This window comes from Nelumbo nucifera, chromosome 2 (assembly GCF_055504915.1).
Source record: "Nelumbo nucifera cultivar China Antique chromosome 2, China Antique-T2T, whole genome shotgun sequence".
NCBI lineage: Eukaryota > Viridiplantae > Streptophyta > Magnoliopsida > Proteales > Nelumbonaceae > Nelumbo > Nelumbo nucifera.
Genome location: NC_142650.1, coordinates 1,368,186 through 1,383,498, shown reverse-complemented (window position 1 = coordinate 1,383,498; position 15,313 = coordinate 1,368,186). Strand labels below are relative to the sequence as shown.

At 38.4% G+C, this 15,313-nt stretch overlaps 1 protein-coding gene across 7 annotated transcripts in view; it reads right to left on the bottom strand.

Moving 5' to 3' along the window:
• The window catches only part of CTEXP (kinase family with ARM repeat domain-containing protein), a 75,389-nt gene extending 61,421 nt beyond the window's left edge, over nt 1-13,968 (bottom strand). The window contains exons 1-4 of one of the 7 annotated variants that reach the window (XM_088899264.1): nt 13,571-13,968; nt 13,290-13,437; nt 2,299-2,397; nt 1,055-1,206 (exon numbers count right to left, since the gene is read on the bottom strand). In XM_088899264.1, the coding sequence (XP_088755390.1) occupies nt 1,055-1,206; nt 2,299-2,397; nt 13,290-13,437; nt 13,571-13,608 (437 nt within the window). In that variant the 5' untranslated portion in view covers nt 13,609-13,968. Of the gene's footprint in view, nt 1-1,054; nt 1,207-2,298; nt 2,398-13,289; nt 13,438-13,528 lie in introns of all 7 variants that reach the window. The other 6 variants (XM_088899263.1, XM_088899259.1, XM_088899261.1 and 3 more) reach the window with 6 other exon arrangements.
• Between the last annotated feature and the right edge of the window lie 1,345 nt (nt 13,969-15,313).

Sequence of the window (15,313 nt, the reverse complement as noted above, 5' to 3'; positions counted from 1 at the left end):
GAATGTTGACAGGATAATTATTGAAGGTGATTCTCAAATGGTGGTTGGATGGCTAAAAAAGATTAAAGGGCTAGAACGGAATAAGCTGAGAAGAATACAGTGGGTATCAAGATCTGCAAACGGGCTGGCTGACACATTAGCTAAGCAAGAGGTGAACAGGGGTGAATTGTATTGGGCACAGTTGTAATTACTTATACTGGGATGAGGTCTGCCTCCCCCAGGGAAGCTGTACTTGTACATATTTTTCTGTTTCATTAATAAAATCTGTTAGTAATTAAAAAATATATATCATCTAAGGGATGCAGTAAGAGAGAAGGCAAGGATTGACGCTATCAGCCTAATGGACATTTTTTTTTGGTAAAGTTTGTATAAGGTGCATGCCAACAAACCCTAGGCAGATCTTGATTCCTATTCTTCACATTAGGTTCCTTGTACTCACATTTGATCACATTTATATTTGACATAATGCATTCACAATTACCAATAAAACACACACACACACACACACACACATATATACATATATATATATATATATCTTGTTGAAAGATAAAACTAGAACTTTTTTTTTCATTCAAGTATGAACATATGGATTATATAAGCCTATGATTATTAACTTAGTTCAAATATTATTCTACCATTGTCTGTAATGATGCTCTTGGGGTTAAAGCTGTGGTTGTTTTATTTGGTGATGGCCTGCCTGTGAACATCATGATCAAATTGCAATTTATATGAATGCACTTGACCTAGTAGCATGTATGAATATATAGAACACAAAACAGTAAATACACGGAATTTTATTCAATGGGTATATATGGAGTTACTTGTGTAAATGATTATTTTATTTTCTGTATTTTTATGATTCTTGGACAAAATAGAACTGGACTCTCAATTCCTCAAAATTTCTCTTTTCATTCAATTTTAGTTAACTATTGTTAACACCACTACAGCAAGAATGAATTCTGCAATTTCCTGAGGAAAAATTCTATCAAACTCATTAAATTACTACAACAACACAAGAAAAGATTAATCCAGCAAAGAAGACTTTATATACCTTTGAGTACCTTCTAAACCTAATTCTTTTATCTTCTCGGAAAGTGGCATGACAGGCTCAGTTACAATGTAGATGGTAACCTTCATAACTGTACCATCAAAAGTCTCAGCCTCGGTGCTGCGAAGAAATGATAAGATATTTGGATGCCTAACCTGCAAAACATTATAAACAGATTCTTGAATTGGAAGTCACAGAACAGGAAAGTGAAACAATGAAATGGAGATATGGCTGCAAATTATACTGAGAGAATCTGCAAAAAAAAAAAGTGTTGCTAAGCATTATATCTGCAAATCTAAGTAGTACAAATGTCCTAGTGACCAAAGCAGGCATCAACCTGGTAGCTCAGGCAGTCACATGGGGTTGATTTTTACCAGATGCACAAGCAATGTATAGCAACCATTCTGTAAAATGGTGTGTAGGGTTTTTTTTTTTTTGTGTGTGTGTGTGTAGGCTCGTATGACAATCATGCAAAGAGCATAAGAAATACTTCTGTTTCCATTTTTACTTCAGGGGGGGCGGGGGGCAAATATATCATGTAAGGGTGACTCCAAGGCATTATGGATTCTACAGTACAAACACCATTCACTCATGAAGAGTGCAATGCTGTTTCTGACATCCTTTAGAATAAGTAAGAGTAAGCTCTTATTTCATTACGAAACTGTCTAATTGAGGTTGAAACTAAAAACTGTCACTTCTAAACTCATGGCAAAAGGAGTCTCTAAGCCTTCGTATCAACTACTAACTGAAAAGGGTATACAATCAACTTCTTAGATATAAAAGGATTTCCCCTAACGATATAGACAATATGATTTCATTATATACTCAAGTTAGAAATATTTTTGAAATAGTCTTAGAATGTTGTTTCAGAATCAGGTTTTGACTTTTGATATGTACATAGCATGTGCAACAATCTCAAGAGATTATTCAAATCTACAAAGGAGTAACATGACCTGCAGAAAAACAAAAAGAATGGCTGCATGCTATGAGATATGCAATGAGAGTATGAGACCTGATGCTTTGACTAATTAAACACAGTAGAAAGTGTCCACCACTTAGAAGGAAAGAAAATATTGATATTTACTTTCAAATTTTTAACACAAACCAACGATTGACATTTCATTTATGGATCAAAATTCGCAGTGCCAATTTGATGTTGATTGCAATGTTATCAGTTAAACACTGCATAAAATATCTTAATTGCTGGTGTTCAAAGCTGTTATTATAATAATCATTTGGTTGCATACCGTTCTGAGGCGCCTGACACCATTACGGCCAGCAGCTAAGTGTCCATCCTGGGCATTACTTCCTGAAAGAGAAAATATGGAAACCAAAGACCCATCGTCCTGAAAAACAAAGAAAAATTATATTAATTGGCCAATTCAGGCTTTTCTATTCTTGAGATCAGCCTTGTCCTTGATATAACTCTTAGTCCTGGGCCTAGGTTGGCCCTAAGACCAACCTACCCTGCCCAAGTTACAAGCTTAGTGTTGGTTCAATTGGTTCAGTGTTTATGTTCGTCTTATTTATGTTTTAAGTTCTTGAGCTTATTATGGGCCTTAGTTATTGGGCCTAAATTTGTTTTATTCCTTTTATGTCTAGGTGTCCCATCACTAATCAGGGGCATTCTAGTGCTTTCTTGTAACATTACATTGTGAATACTTATATAAGATTCTAGGGCCGGCTGAAGTGACTAAGCCGCCATTCTCAGATCTCCTTTCTTCTTCTTCTTCTTCTTCTTCTTCTTCTACTTCTTCTTCTTCTTCTTCTTCTTCTTCTTCTTCGGCTGCTGTTCTCCAGAAAACATGGTATCAGAGCACTAATCGGTCTGACTGGTTACAGTCGCCTCTTTTCTCCACTTCTCTATTCCTTATTTTTTCTCTCTCCTATCTCAGCCACTGTGAAGAAACCCTAGGGCTGATCGTAGAACACAGCAAGGTCTGTATCTAGGATTTCTCTTGGTTGTAGGGCCCAAGGGGAGTTTGTTCCAGAAGCTGATGCCCGACTAGAAATCCTGCAGCAGGTAGTAGCCATTCGGCTGCTAAGAGAGATCTATGTGGAACAGATCTAGGTGGAAGGACTGAGTTAGACAGTCCTAGTACAGATCGTAAGGGTGGTCACAGTCTAGGTTCGACCACCAGAGGTGCCAAAGAGGTATTGCCCTCGGCTACAGCTACGACAACAGAAGTCAAAGACCAGCCCAGAAGTGTTCAATACAGTACAGGGGTGGATTGTTCTTGGTTTCTGAACTGTTACAGAGGTGCTTCAGACCTGTTACGGGGGGTTCTCAGACTTGTAACAGCTTCGGTAAGTCTGAAATCGTGTTCTTTGTACTGAGATTTCAATTGTGATCACTGTAAGAGGAAGGAGATGTCTTCAATATCAAGAGAAGTGTCTTCTAAGGATAATAGAACTGGTGGGAGGTCTTCTAATCTAGAAAACCCAAGTCTGCACAACTTGCAGATCACCAGTGTATTGTTGGACGAATATAACTTCAGAGAATGATCTGTTTCAGCCATGCTCTTCATTACTTCCTGGGAACTTACGGGTTATTTAGATGGACAGAAACAGGAACCTAAAGAGGGTGGTGTGGAGTACGCAATATGGCGTAAGGAAAATGCTACTGTTATGTCCTGGCTGCTTGCTTCAATGACTCCAAGAGTGGCCAGGACTGTTCAACACTTTCCCACTGCTGCTAAGATTTGGGAGAAAGTGTCTAAAACTTATGGACAGAGAAAGAACAATGCAGGAATCTATAGGCTAAACCAAGACATTGCTGCATTGAGACAAGGAGATATGATAGTTGCAACTTATTTTGCAACCCTAGAAGGACTATGGGAAGAACTTGATCATCATCTTATTCTTGGTTGGGAGAATATAAGAGACAAGGAGAGGCATGATAAATAAATTGAAGAAGGTAGAGCCTTTAAGTTCTTGATTGGCTTAGACCCAATGTATGAGAGCATAAGGTCTCAAATTTTGGGAAGGGATGAAATGTCAGATTTACACCATGTCTACTATCTAGTAAGGAATGAAGAGGTTAGGAGGAAAGAGATGCAAGTTGACACTCAAATACAGCCTGTTGAACATTCAGCCTTGATTTCTTCGAACCAAAAAGGGAGCAAGCATTCGGACAAGAGGCATCTTAAGTGCACTCATTGTGGAGGTGAAAGGCATGTAAAAGAGACTTGTTGGGTTCTTTATCCTCATCTGAAACCAGCTGCGTTAAGGAAAGAGAAGAAGTCTTAGAGGAATCAAACAGCAAGTGGAAACTTTGTTACTAGTCACAGTGGTGAGAGCCCGAAGAACACATCTACAGTTACACTTCCTCCCATGGAACAGACTGCTAATTCCCACACATCCGGGTCCTTGGATTTCACTGCTAATGAGGTAGAGGTCCTTAGTCGGGCCTTAACCCGTCTAAGGACTAATTCCCTTGCTTCCACCTCTCTTGCCAGATCAGGTATTGTCTCTGCTTGTAGTGTAACTAGTTCTATAGAGTCTACTTCTTGGATTTATTGATTCCAGTGCAAGTGACCACATGACACACATGTCCTCTTTATTTGCTTCTTATCATTTGATGTCTGGCCAAGATAAGATGAGAGTTGTTGATGGTTCTCTCTCCACCATCTCTGGGAAAGGGGGGGATGACCTAAGCAAGGACCTCTCTCTTAAACCTGTTCTACAAGTTCCCAATCTTACTTCCAACCTCTTATCTGTTTCAAAGCTTACCAAGAATTTAAACTGTAGCATAACTTTCTTTCCTACTCATTGTGTCTTTCAGGGCAGACTGACGAAGAGAACGATTGAGAGCGGTCATGAGGGTGGAGGTCTCTACTATTTTGATGCAGACATCAGTTCGGCCCTACAATCATCTGCTGCCAGTAGTCAAAATAATGAGGAGTCAATAGCTAGGTTACACTTGTGTCATGCTAGGCTAGGCCATTTACCTTTTTCGTCATTGCAAGGGTTGTTTCCGGAATTATTCAAGTGTGTTTCGAGTCAAAGTTTAGTTTGTGAAGTGTGTCAGTTGTCAAAACAATGTAGAACTCTTTATCCAATTTCTAGTAATGGAATTCAAGCTCCTTTTGATTTGGTCCATTCTGATGTTTGGGGCCCTTCACCTCTTGTTTCTGTATGTCTTTCGTTACTTTATCAGCTTTATTGATCACTATTCACGATGCACATGGATCTACTTGTTAAAAGGACGTGATGAAGTGCCACGGATAACCATGGCATTTTGTAAAATGATTGAAACTCAATTTGACAAGAAGATTAAGCAATTCCGTTCAGACAATGCTGCTGAATATTTTGAAAGTTCCTTGAACATGTTCATGGAGGATGTAGGAATGTTACACCAGTCATCTTGTGCTAGTACCCCTTAATAGAATGGGGTTGTTGAGCGCAAAAATATACACTTATTGGAGACAGCTCAAGCTTTACTATTTCAGCACAAGGTTCCCAAGCACTATTGGTCTCAAGCAGTCCTTACCGCATCATATCTAATAAATCGGATGCCATCTAAGGTGTTGGGTATGAAAACTCCTTTCTCTGTCCATTGCCCTAATCTTTCAGACTTTCCTCTTCCACCTAGAGTCTTTGGCTGTGTATGTTTTATTCATGTAAAGGATCCAAAGAAGACCAAGTTGGATCCTACAGCTACGAAAGGAATCTTTCTAGGGTACTCTCCTACACAAAAGGGTTACAAGTGTTATGATCCAGTTACCAAGAAGAAATACGTCACAAAGGATGTAGTATTTTTTGAGAATTCTTCAGGGGGAGACTAGTGGATGGAAGAGGATTCTTCTTCTCCCTCTTTTTTTGTGCCTCTTTCAGCCTCGGGCCATCCATCTTCTCCTCCAGATCCTCCTAGTTGTAGCACCCCAAGTGAATCTAGTGAGGCTCCCATTGAACATGTTACCAATCTTGATGTTGCGGATGTAACTGAGGACACTAATAGGCAACAAAAAGATATGAGAATCACCTACAACAAAAGAAAAAAAGACCCTCCAACTCATGGCAACAACCAATCGGACTCGGATCAATCTATCTCAACAACTCCAGGTAATCTTATCACTCATACTTCTGATTTGGATCTCCCTATTGCTCTTCATAAGCATCTCTCTTCCGTGCATGTCCCTACTAGGTACTCAGAAGCAATGTCTGACCCAAGATAGAGAGAGGTTATGAATGAAGAAATGAAAGCCTTAATGAAAGCCAGGACTTGGGAATTAGTGGATCTACCAGAAGGGAAGAGCACTGTGGAATGCAAGTGGGTGTTCACTATGAAGCATAGGGAGGATGGGTCCATTGAAAGATACAAGGCCAGACTAGTGGCGAAGGGGTTTACTCAAAAGGAAGGGATTGACTACAAAGAGACTTTTGCTCCAGTTGCAAAGCTCAACACAATCCGGGTTCTATTGTCATTAGCTCAAACTTCTCATGGGAGCTATATTAGTAGGACGTGAAGAACGCTTTCCTAAATGGCGATCTACATGAAGAGGTATTCACGAATCCTCCACCAGGTTATGGTTTTGATGGGAAAGTGTGTAGACTGAGGAAAGCATTATATGGTCTTAAGCAGTCCCCTCGAGCTTGGTTTAAGAAGCTCTGTGGAGCCATGAAGAAAGTGGGATACACTCAAAGTGGTGCAGATCATACTTTGTTCATAAGGAAGCAGGATAGCAGATTTACGGCACTCATCGTCTATGTGGATGATATGGTGATTACAGGGAATGATCTAGAAGAGATAAAACGATTGAAGGAGTTCTTGGCATCTGAGTTTGAGATCAAAGACTTGGGCCATCTGAGATACTTCCTTGGAATTGAAGTTGCTAGGTCACAAGAGGGCATTTATATATGTCAACAGAAGTACGTCCTTGATCTTCTAGAGGAGACAAGTATGATGGGGAGTAGACCAGCAGATACTCTAATAGAACAGAATCATTGTCTACAGGAATCAGTTGGAGAGGACTACCTCGATAAAGAGAGATACCAAAAACTGGTAGGGAAATTGATATATTTGTCTCTCACTTGACCAAATATTGCTTATGTCGTACATGTTGTCAACCAGTTCATGCACTCTCCAAAGATTCCTCATATGAGAGCAGCGGAAAGGATTCTTAGGTATTTGAAGACTTGCCCAGGAAAAGGAATTTTGTTCAAAAAACACAATAAAATTGAAATTGAAGCGTATACCGATGCAAATTGGGCTAGTTCTGTTGGAGACAGGAAGTCTACTTCTGGGTATTGCACGTTCGTTGGAGGGAATTTGGTTACATGGCGAAGTAAAAAGCAGAATGTGGTTGCTAGATCAAGTGCAGAGGTTGAATATCGAGCTATGGCTCATGGTGTTGCTGAACTGTTGTGGCTTAGGACCCTTCTTGGTGAGCTCCGGATAAGGGTCGAGTGTCCTCTCAGGCTGTATTATGACAACAAGGCTGCCATCAACATTGCAAATAACCCAGTGCAACATGATAGGACGAAGCATATTGAGATTGACCGACACTTCGTTAGAGAAATGATAGTCTCAGGGGAACTCTGCATTCCTTATACTCCTTCCGAGATGCAGATTGCAGATGTGCTAACAAAAGGACTAGCTTCAATGAAATTCTTAGACTTACTTGGCAAGCTAAACATGACTGACATCCATGCTTAGCTTGAGGGGGAGTATTGGTTCAATCGGTTTAGTGTTTATGTTAGTCTTATTTATGTTTTAAGTTCTTGAGCTTATTATGGGCCTTAGTTATTGGGCCTAAACTTGTTTTATTCCTTTTATGTCTAGGTGTCCCATCACTAATCAGGGGCATTCTAGTCCTTTCTTGTAACATTACATTATGAATACTTATATAAGGTTCTAGAGCCGGCTGAAGTGATTAAGCCGCCATTCTCAGATCTCCTTTTTTCTTCTTCTTCTTCTTCTTTGGTTGTTGTTCCCAGCAAACACTTAGCATGCCATATACACCATGTAATCTTTAGAGACCTGTTCAAGGAAGCTAGCCAATCAACAAGCTTTGATATGGCATGATTTTTTTTTTTTTGGGTGAAATATGGCATGATTATCAGTTTTAGGCTTTTTATGATCAATAACATTGATGGAAGAGATATATGATTATAGAAAAACTGTTATAAGTTGAGTAGAAAAAGAGAAAACTATAATCTGATTTGATAATAGTGAAAAAGAAGAAAGAAAGAGTTCTCAATGAGAAGAGAAGAAGAGATGGGGAGAAACCAATAATGACTTGGCTGCTCCACTCATTATCTTATATACTCATAAAAAAGATTGATTACAAAGACTAATATGTCCTTAATGGGGTGGCTATTGTACATAACATAAAAACAGCTCAAAAAACAACATAAACTAATGGGCCTTGGGCCCAATAACACTAACTAATGGTTATAAATAAGAAAATCATAAGAAACTGTTAAATCTCAACACTCCCTCTCAAGTTGGGAGTACATGTCACACATTCCTAACTTGTGTAGATCATGTTCAAGCTTATTTCTTGCAACTCCTTTTGTGAGAACATCAGCTAGCTATAAATTAGATGCAACATATGGTAGGCACACTTCTCCAGGTGTCACCCTTTCTCTTATGAAATGTCTGTCTATTTCTATATGCTTTGTTCTACCATGCTGAACTGGGTTATTAACAAGGTTAATTGCTGTTTGATTATCACAGTACAACATTATAGGTTCTTCTACATCAACTCCAATCTCTCCTAATAAGGACCAAACCCATAAAAGCTCTAAAACACCATGTGTCAAAGCTCTATATTCAGCTTCTGCACTTAACTTGGCTACAACTGATTGCTTCTTATTCTTCCATGAAATCATATTACCTCCAACAAGAGTGCACACTCCTGATGTAGGTCTCTTGTCATCTAGGCACCTTGCCCAATCAACATTTGTATAAACTTTCAACTTCAAATGTCCATGGTGAGCAAACAATATCCCTCTGTTTGGATCAAGGTTCAAAGTATCGAAAACGTAAGGTGTATCGAAAAGACAATTTTAAGAGACGTTTCGGGATACGCTTATTTTATATGGCCTTAAATATGTTATTTAGACACTTATAGAGAAAACAAGTTATTTAAACATACAAACCCAAACCTCAATAGTTTATATAAAATTTGAGACATAGGGACAAATTGGTAATTGTTGAAGATAATGGAAAAGTAAAATGTATATTAATTTTCAGAAAATCAATATAATTTATATTAATATTTTATTATTATATAAATTTTAATAATCAATTTTAACATTAATTAATGAACATCCATTAAGAAGAAAAAGATTTGCTTAAGAATAAAAATACATACAATTATAATCAACACATAGTAGGTCTAACACATACTTCCTCTAGAAAATGAAGATCCCATGTTTGGACCTTGCCACCTCAATGCCCAAAAAATACTTTAGGTCCCCAAGATCTTTAATCTCAAACTCCCAGTGAAAGTTTTCCTTCAATGCACCAATCTCACTCAAGTCATTATCAACATTGACACCAATGATCCCCTTCTCTTCACAAACAAAGTATGACCAGACTGGGTTTGAGCATAACCAAACACAATAAATGCACTCCTAAACCTATCAAACCAAGCTCTGGGTGATTGTTTCAAACCATATAAGGACTTCTTCAACCTGCATACCTTTCCTTTAGTCACATCACTGTAAAAACTAGCTGGAAGGTCCAAGTAAACCTCCTCCTGCAAATCTCCATTAGGAAAAGCATTCTTTACATCAAATGGTAGGCAATAGGGGTGAAGGTCATTTCTAGGTTCCATTAGGCAGGTTCTAGGTTCATGGCAAAACCTAGAACCTGCTCTATAGGGGTCGATTCCAAGTTTTTTTAGAACCATAGCCTACCTTGTGAAGGTCATTTCTAGGGTTGGTTCTGACCTTGGCAGTTCCAAAGTCGGTTCCAGTGTCTACTCGTGGAATTGACCCTTCAACAAAAATTAAACATGTCTTTTAAAAACTTGATTTTCAATAATGATAACATATAATTTAAAACTTATATTATCTTTATTAATTAAATTAAGTAATTTAATATGTAGATTATCATAATATACTAATATAGGTTCAAAATGTGTCATAATTTATATTTTGTAAATATTACCTTTACATTATTTATTATACACATTCAAATATTAAAATGAAAACAAATGATCAAATCACTTAAGTATATTTAAGGTTTATTTCATGAGTGCTTGGGTTTAAATCTTCACATCCTTAAGAATATTTAAGGTTTATTTCAAGCCAAGTTTGGTTCCAAGGCCAGTTCCACCAAGGTCAACCAAGGTCGGTTCGGGTAGGGTAAACCCCTAGGCCCTGGAACCGACTTGGTAAAGTGAGACCATGGCTTTTGTAATTATGAGTGCTTGGGTTTAAATCTTCACATCCTTACGAATATTTAAGGTTTATTTCAAGGCAAGTTTGGTTCCAAGGTCAGTTCGGGTAGAGTAAACCCCAAGACCCTAGAACCGACTTGGGTGGGAGCCGGTTCCAAGAATTTAGAACCAAACCCAACACCTTGTAACAGATTGGGTAGAGTCAGTTCAAGGCCGGTTCGAGGTCGAGCAAGGTGCAAGTGACCCAAAAGCTAGTCATTCTACTTTATTTGCACATACAAGTAGTTCATATGCCATTGCAAATTATGCCTCCACTACACGTAAGGGGGACCTCCCTAGATTATAGACTCAAGAGACTCAAAACATATGACCAATATTTTCACCATTTTCTCCTCATACCACCTCTACTCTGGTAGAGATAAAGTGTCCACAGTTGATGGCTCCCATGTTCCTATTGCTGGGAAGGAGTCTGTCAAAATAATTGATACCATTACCCTGCCTTTTGTATTGACCGTTCCTAAATTGAGTACTAACCTTTTATCTATGAGCTGTTTGACAAAAAAATTGAATTATTCAGTAATTTTTTTCTCCTAGCCATTGTGTTTTATAGGATTTGGAGTCAAAAAAGACGATTGAGACTCTTGAGGTGAATGGAGTCTATTTTCTCAATGTGCTTTCCAATCATCAGAGTCATTATGTCAACAACAAGAGTAATGAATCAAAGTAAGTGAGTTAGATTATGCTTTGCATAATCAATTAGGACATTTGTCATTTGGTTCTTTGCGTTTTTTTTTCCAAAATTGTTTGAGTCTATTAAGTTGTCCAATTTGGAGTGTGAAGGTTGCCAACTTGGAAAACATTATAGACATTCATTTAAGTTAAGTAATAAAAGATGTTCCTCAGTTTTTGATATTGCTCATGTTGATGTTTGGAGACCATATCATCTTCCTTCTTTGAGTGGCTACCGTTACTTTCTACTATTTATGGATGACTATTCACGGTACTCTTGGGTATACTTGATGAGATCTCATGATGAGGTACCTTCCTTGGTACAACAGTTCCACCAAATGGTGCCAACGCAGTTTGGAATATGTCTAAAGGTGTTCAGATCAGATAATGCTAGTGAATTTTTCAAGACCAACCTTGCATCATATTTCTTAGTGCATGGAGTAGTTCATCAGAGTAGTTGTTCATATACTCCACAACAAAACGGTGTACCAAAAAGGAAGAATAGACATATTGTGTAAGTGGCAAGAAATATGATGGTGAGTTCCACAGTTCCAATTCGATTTTAGGGTAATGCAATTTTCGCAACAATCTTCTTGATTAATCAGGTACCCTCTCGTGTTCTTGGATACGCCGCTCCGTTCAGTCTTCTTTCTCCTGAGGGAGAGATGTTTCATATTCCATTGAGGGTGTTTGGATGTGTATGCTTTGTCCATATCCTTGGACCTCACCGCTCAAAACTAGACCCTAAGGCAAAGAAGTGTGTATTCCTTGGGCATGCAAAAACTCAAAAGGGGTATTGTTGTTATGATCCTATGCCAAGGAGTCGGTATGCTACCACGGATGTCACCTTTTTTGAGTCTACATCTTTCTTTTCAAAGAGCCTTTCTCAAGGGGAGTGTTTTGGGGAAGGAAATGAATAACCTATAGAGCTTCTTGTTCCATATCCTTTACCTACTCCAATGTCTAACCCAATTATTCCACCTACTTTGCCTACTTCATTACGTCTTGTTTCTCAATTTTTTACACGGCAACGCCTATGGAAGCCCTGGGAGGTTGATTTCATAGCACAGGAACCCACACCATTTCTCATCATCTCATTTGAGATTCCAAGTTCAACTGACACAGACCCAGGTATGCATTTTGTTCCCTCTAATGTTTTGGTTCTTGTTGATATTACATCTATACCTGACACCACTACATATGACCTAGACCTTCCTATTGCACTCCAAAAGGGGAATAGAAAGTGCACTTCCCATTGTATCTCACATCATCTTTTCTACAATGGGTTATCTCCCTCCTACCGGGCATTCCTTGCTTCTCTTGATTTTGTGTCTATACTCAGGATTGTTAGTGAAGCTCTCTCCAAACCTTAGTGAAAGACAACTATGTAGTAGGAAATTGAAGCCTTGATTAGAAACCAAACATGGAAAATTACGAACCTACCTAAATGGAAAGGAAACAATTGGTTGCAGATGGATTTATACTACGAAGTACAGAGCTGATGGAAGCATAAAAAGGTACAAGACAAAGCTGATTGCAAAAGAGTACAATCAGACTTGCGGGATAGACTACATGGAAACTTTTGCATCGATGACCAAGATGAATTCAATTCGGATCATTTTGTCTCTAGCAGCTTCTTACTCTTGGCTCCTCTTCCAACTTTATGTAAAGAATGATTTTTTGAATGGAGATTTGAAAGAGAAGGTTACATGGACCTTCCAACTAGTTTTACAATGATGTGACCAAAGGAAAGATACGGAGATTAAAGAAATCCTTATAACCCCTTCCCAAAATGGAAACATGAGAGGTAGTGGACCTCCCCCCCTTAAGCAAAATTTGCAGTGGCATATTAACTATATTAACTACATGTAGGTGAATGACAAGTAATTAAATACCAATATACCAATATCAGCACCTTCAATACCAACCACCTTCACGTGAGAATTTTTCTTTTTTCTTTTTCCTTCTCTTTTGGACGATGTCGAATCTAATTAGCCATGATTGTGATAAAACGATCTCGGGTGAGCATTCCAACAATTAATCAAGAAATGAGAAAAAAAAAAGAGAAAAAGAAATAAAGAAAACGAGATCCGAAATTTATTTCAACTCTTTAACCACAAGAAACGAGAAACGATTCAAAAAGATTGACAACTTACCTTAGAAGTGCCGCGATAGTGAGTCCATGAACCCCAAGCGGTAGAGTATGGCTCTCCGATGTAATAAGGTAGATCCTTTATCCCCGTCCCAGATCCGGCAACAACACCCCTCAAGAATTTGAACATTTTGACAAGCAGAAGAAGATATCTGAAAAAGTGGTATTATGCAAGACAGAGCCAATATGGATTGAAACCTTAAGATGAAACAACTGGGATCTATTTGTTATTTGGCAAGCTACCAATTAAGTGGTGTTTCAAGCTGTCGCACCGCGTTAACGAACCTCTCAGCGCCTCCACGCTGCACGATACTCGACCCCATATTTTTTACGTAGGAACGTTGGAATTGGGATCATGAAAAATATGAATTTATGATGGTGTTCGGCATCGCAGTGTTTATATGCCGTCTGCATTGAAGCATAGCCAAGCCCCATTCTGGAACGGTATTTCGAGGTGCATGTGTATCGTTTTTATATTTTTTTCCCAGCGGGAAAGAAACTGTATACTTTTTACGATCAAAATAAATGACAAGTTGTTTTTTATTCTTCCAGCGTGCTGCATGATAGATTTGTTTTTTATTTTTCCTCCGCAATCGACCTCACTATAGAAACTTCTGAAGGGGGCGTTCTATTTTTGGGTTTTGAGAAGAGAAAATTGGGATTTATTTTTATGGGAATCTCTTAGGTGAATAAATAATTTTTACACCTATAAATAAAGTTGTCGATATATGAATGGGATAAAAATACATTTTTAGAAATAAAATGGTCATTACCTTATTTATATGAAAAATAAAAAAAATATGAATAATAACTTCAAAAAACCCGATCAAAGCCTTAGAACATGTTGTTGTACCAATGCGTACCAATGCTTATATGTAAAGAAAGGCATTATCCTTTTACTTAACAAAGAAAAGTACGATCTTGTAGCTAATTTAAAACCGATACATAATAATATTTTGGGTAAAATGCAAAATCATCTCCTAAAATTTCTAACAATCATAGATACCTCCTTTGTAGTTTTGTTTTAATAAAAACCTTCCTTAAACTTTAAAGAACTCGACAAAAACTTTCCTTCCATCACTATTCAAACGGAAATTGATAAAATTATAAAATTGCCCCTGATTAATTGTTCATCCCTCAATTTCTCCTTGATTTCTTCTTTCTCTCTCTCTTCTTCGTTCCCACTCTATTCCATCGAGCCGAAGCACCCAAAAAGCATTATTCATCTTCTTCACAACAACAGCGAACAAAGTTTCGGCAACTAGCAGCAACGACCTCCTTGAAGCTCTCTCATTCTATTATTTTCTCCCTCTTTATCTCCGCCTCTCTCTCCTTTTTATTTGTTTTTTTTTCTCTCCCTCTCATTCACTTCTTCCCCATCTTTTGTTTCTTCTTCTCTCTGTTTTCCCTTCCTCTTCTTTTGACTGATGCAACTCTGGTGGTCTACTTTCTCCTCATCGCTTATCTCTTCAAGTAGAACACCAACATCCATCCAACCAACTAACAAAAAAGAAAAACAATAGATTTCTTTGTCGACCCATAAAACCCCAATTGCCTCTCTATCGTCGCAAATTATCGCCTGAATCAAATTTTCTGCAATGACGTTGATCGGAGTTTTCACAGGGATATTCCTCCTGTTGGCTCTCTATTGTGGGATCGACCCTTTTAAGCACAGTGCCATCTTCGGCTCCCCTGATTTTGTCGCTCACAAGATTGATGTGCCTCCATGGTCAAAGGTTCCAATCGAGAGGGACACTCAAAATCTTTTGCAGAAAGCCGAGATTAAGTTTTAAGTTCAAGGTCCAGAAAACGTGTTGCCTTTGACCCGCTCGATCAGGGACCTTACACTGGAGTTTCCGACGATCGGCTTCTTTTCTAGAACAGAAACTCTTGGACTACTAATTTAATGAGGACTAAATACCCCAAACAGAACTTGTGGGAAGAAGGAACGAGGGCGAACTCCAATGAGTTCTTAGTCAATGCATCTCCATGATTACCATGAACATGGAGGTTGTTGCTATAACACGG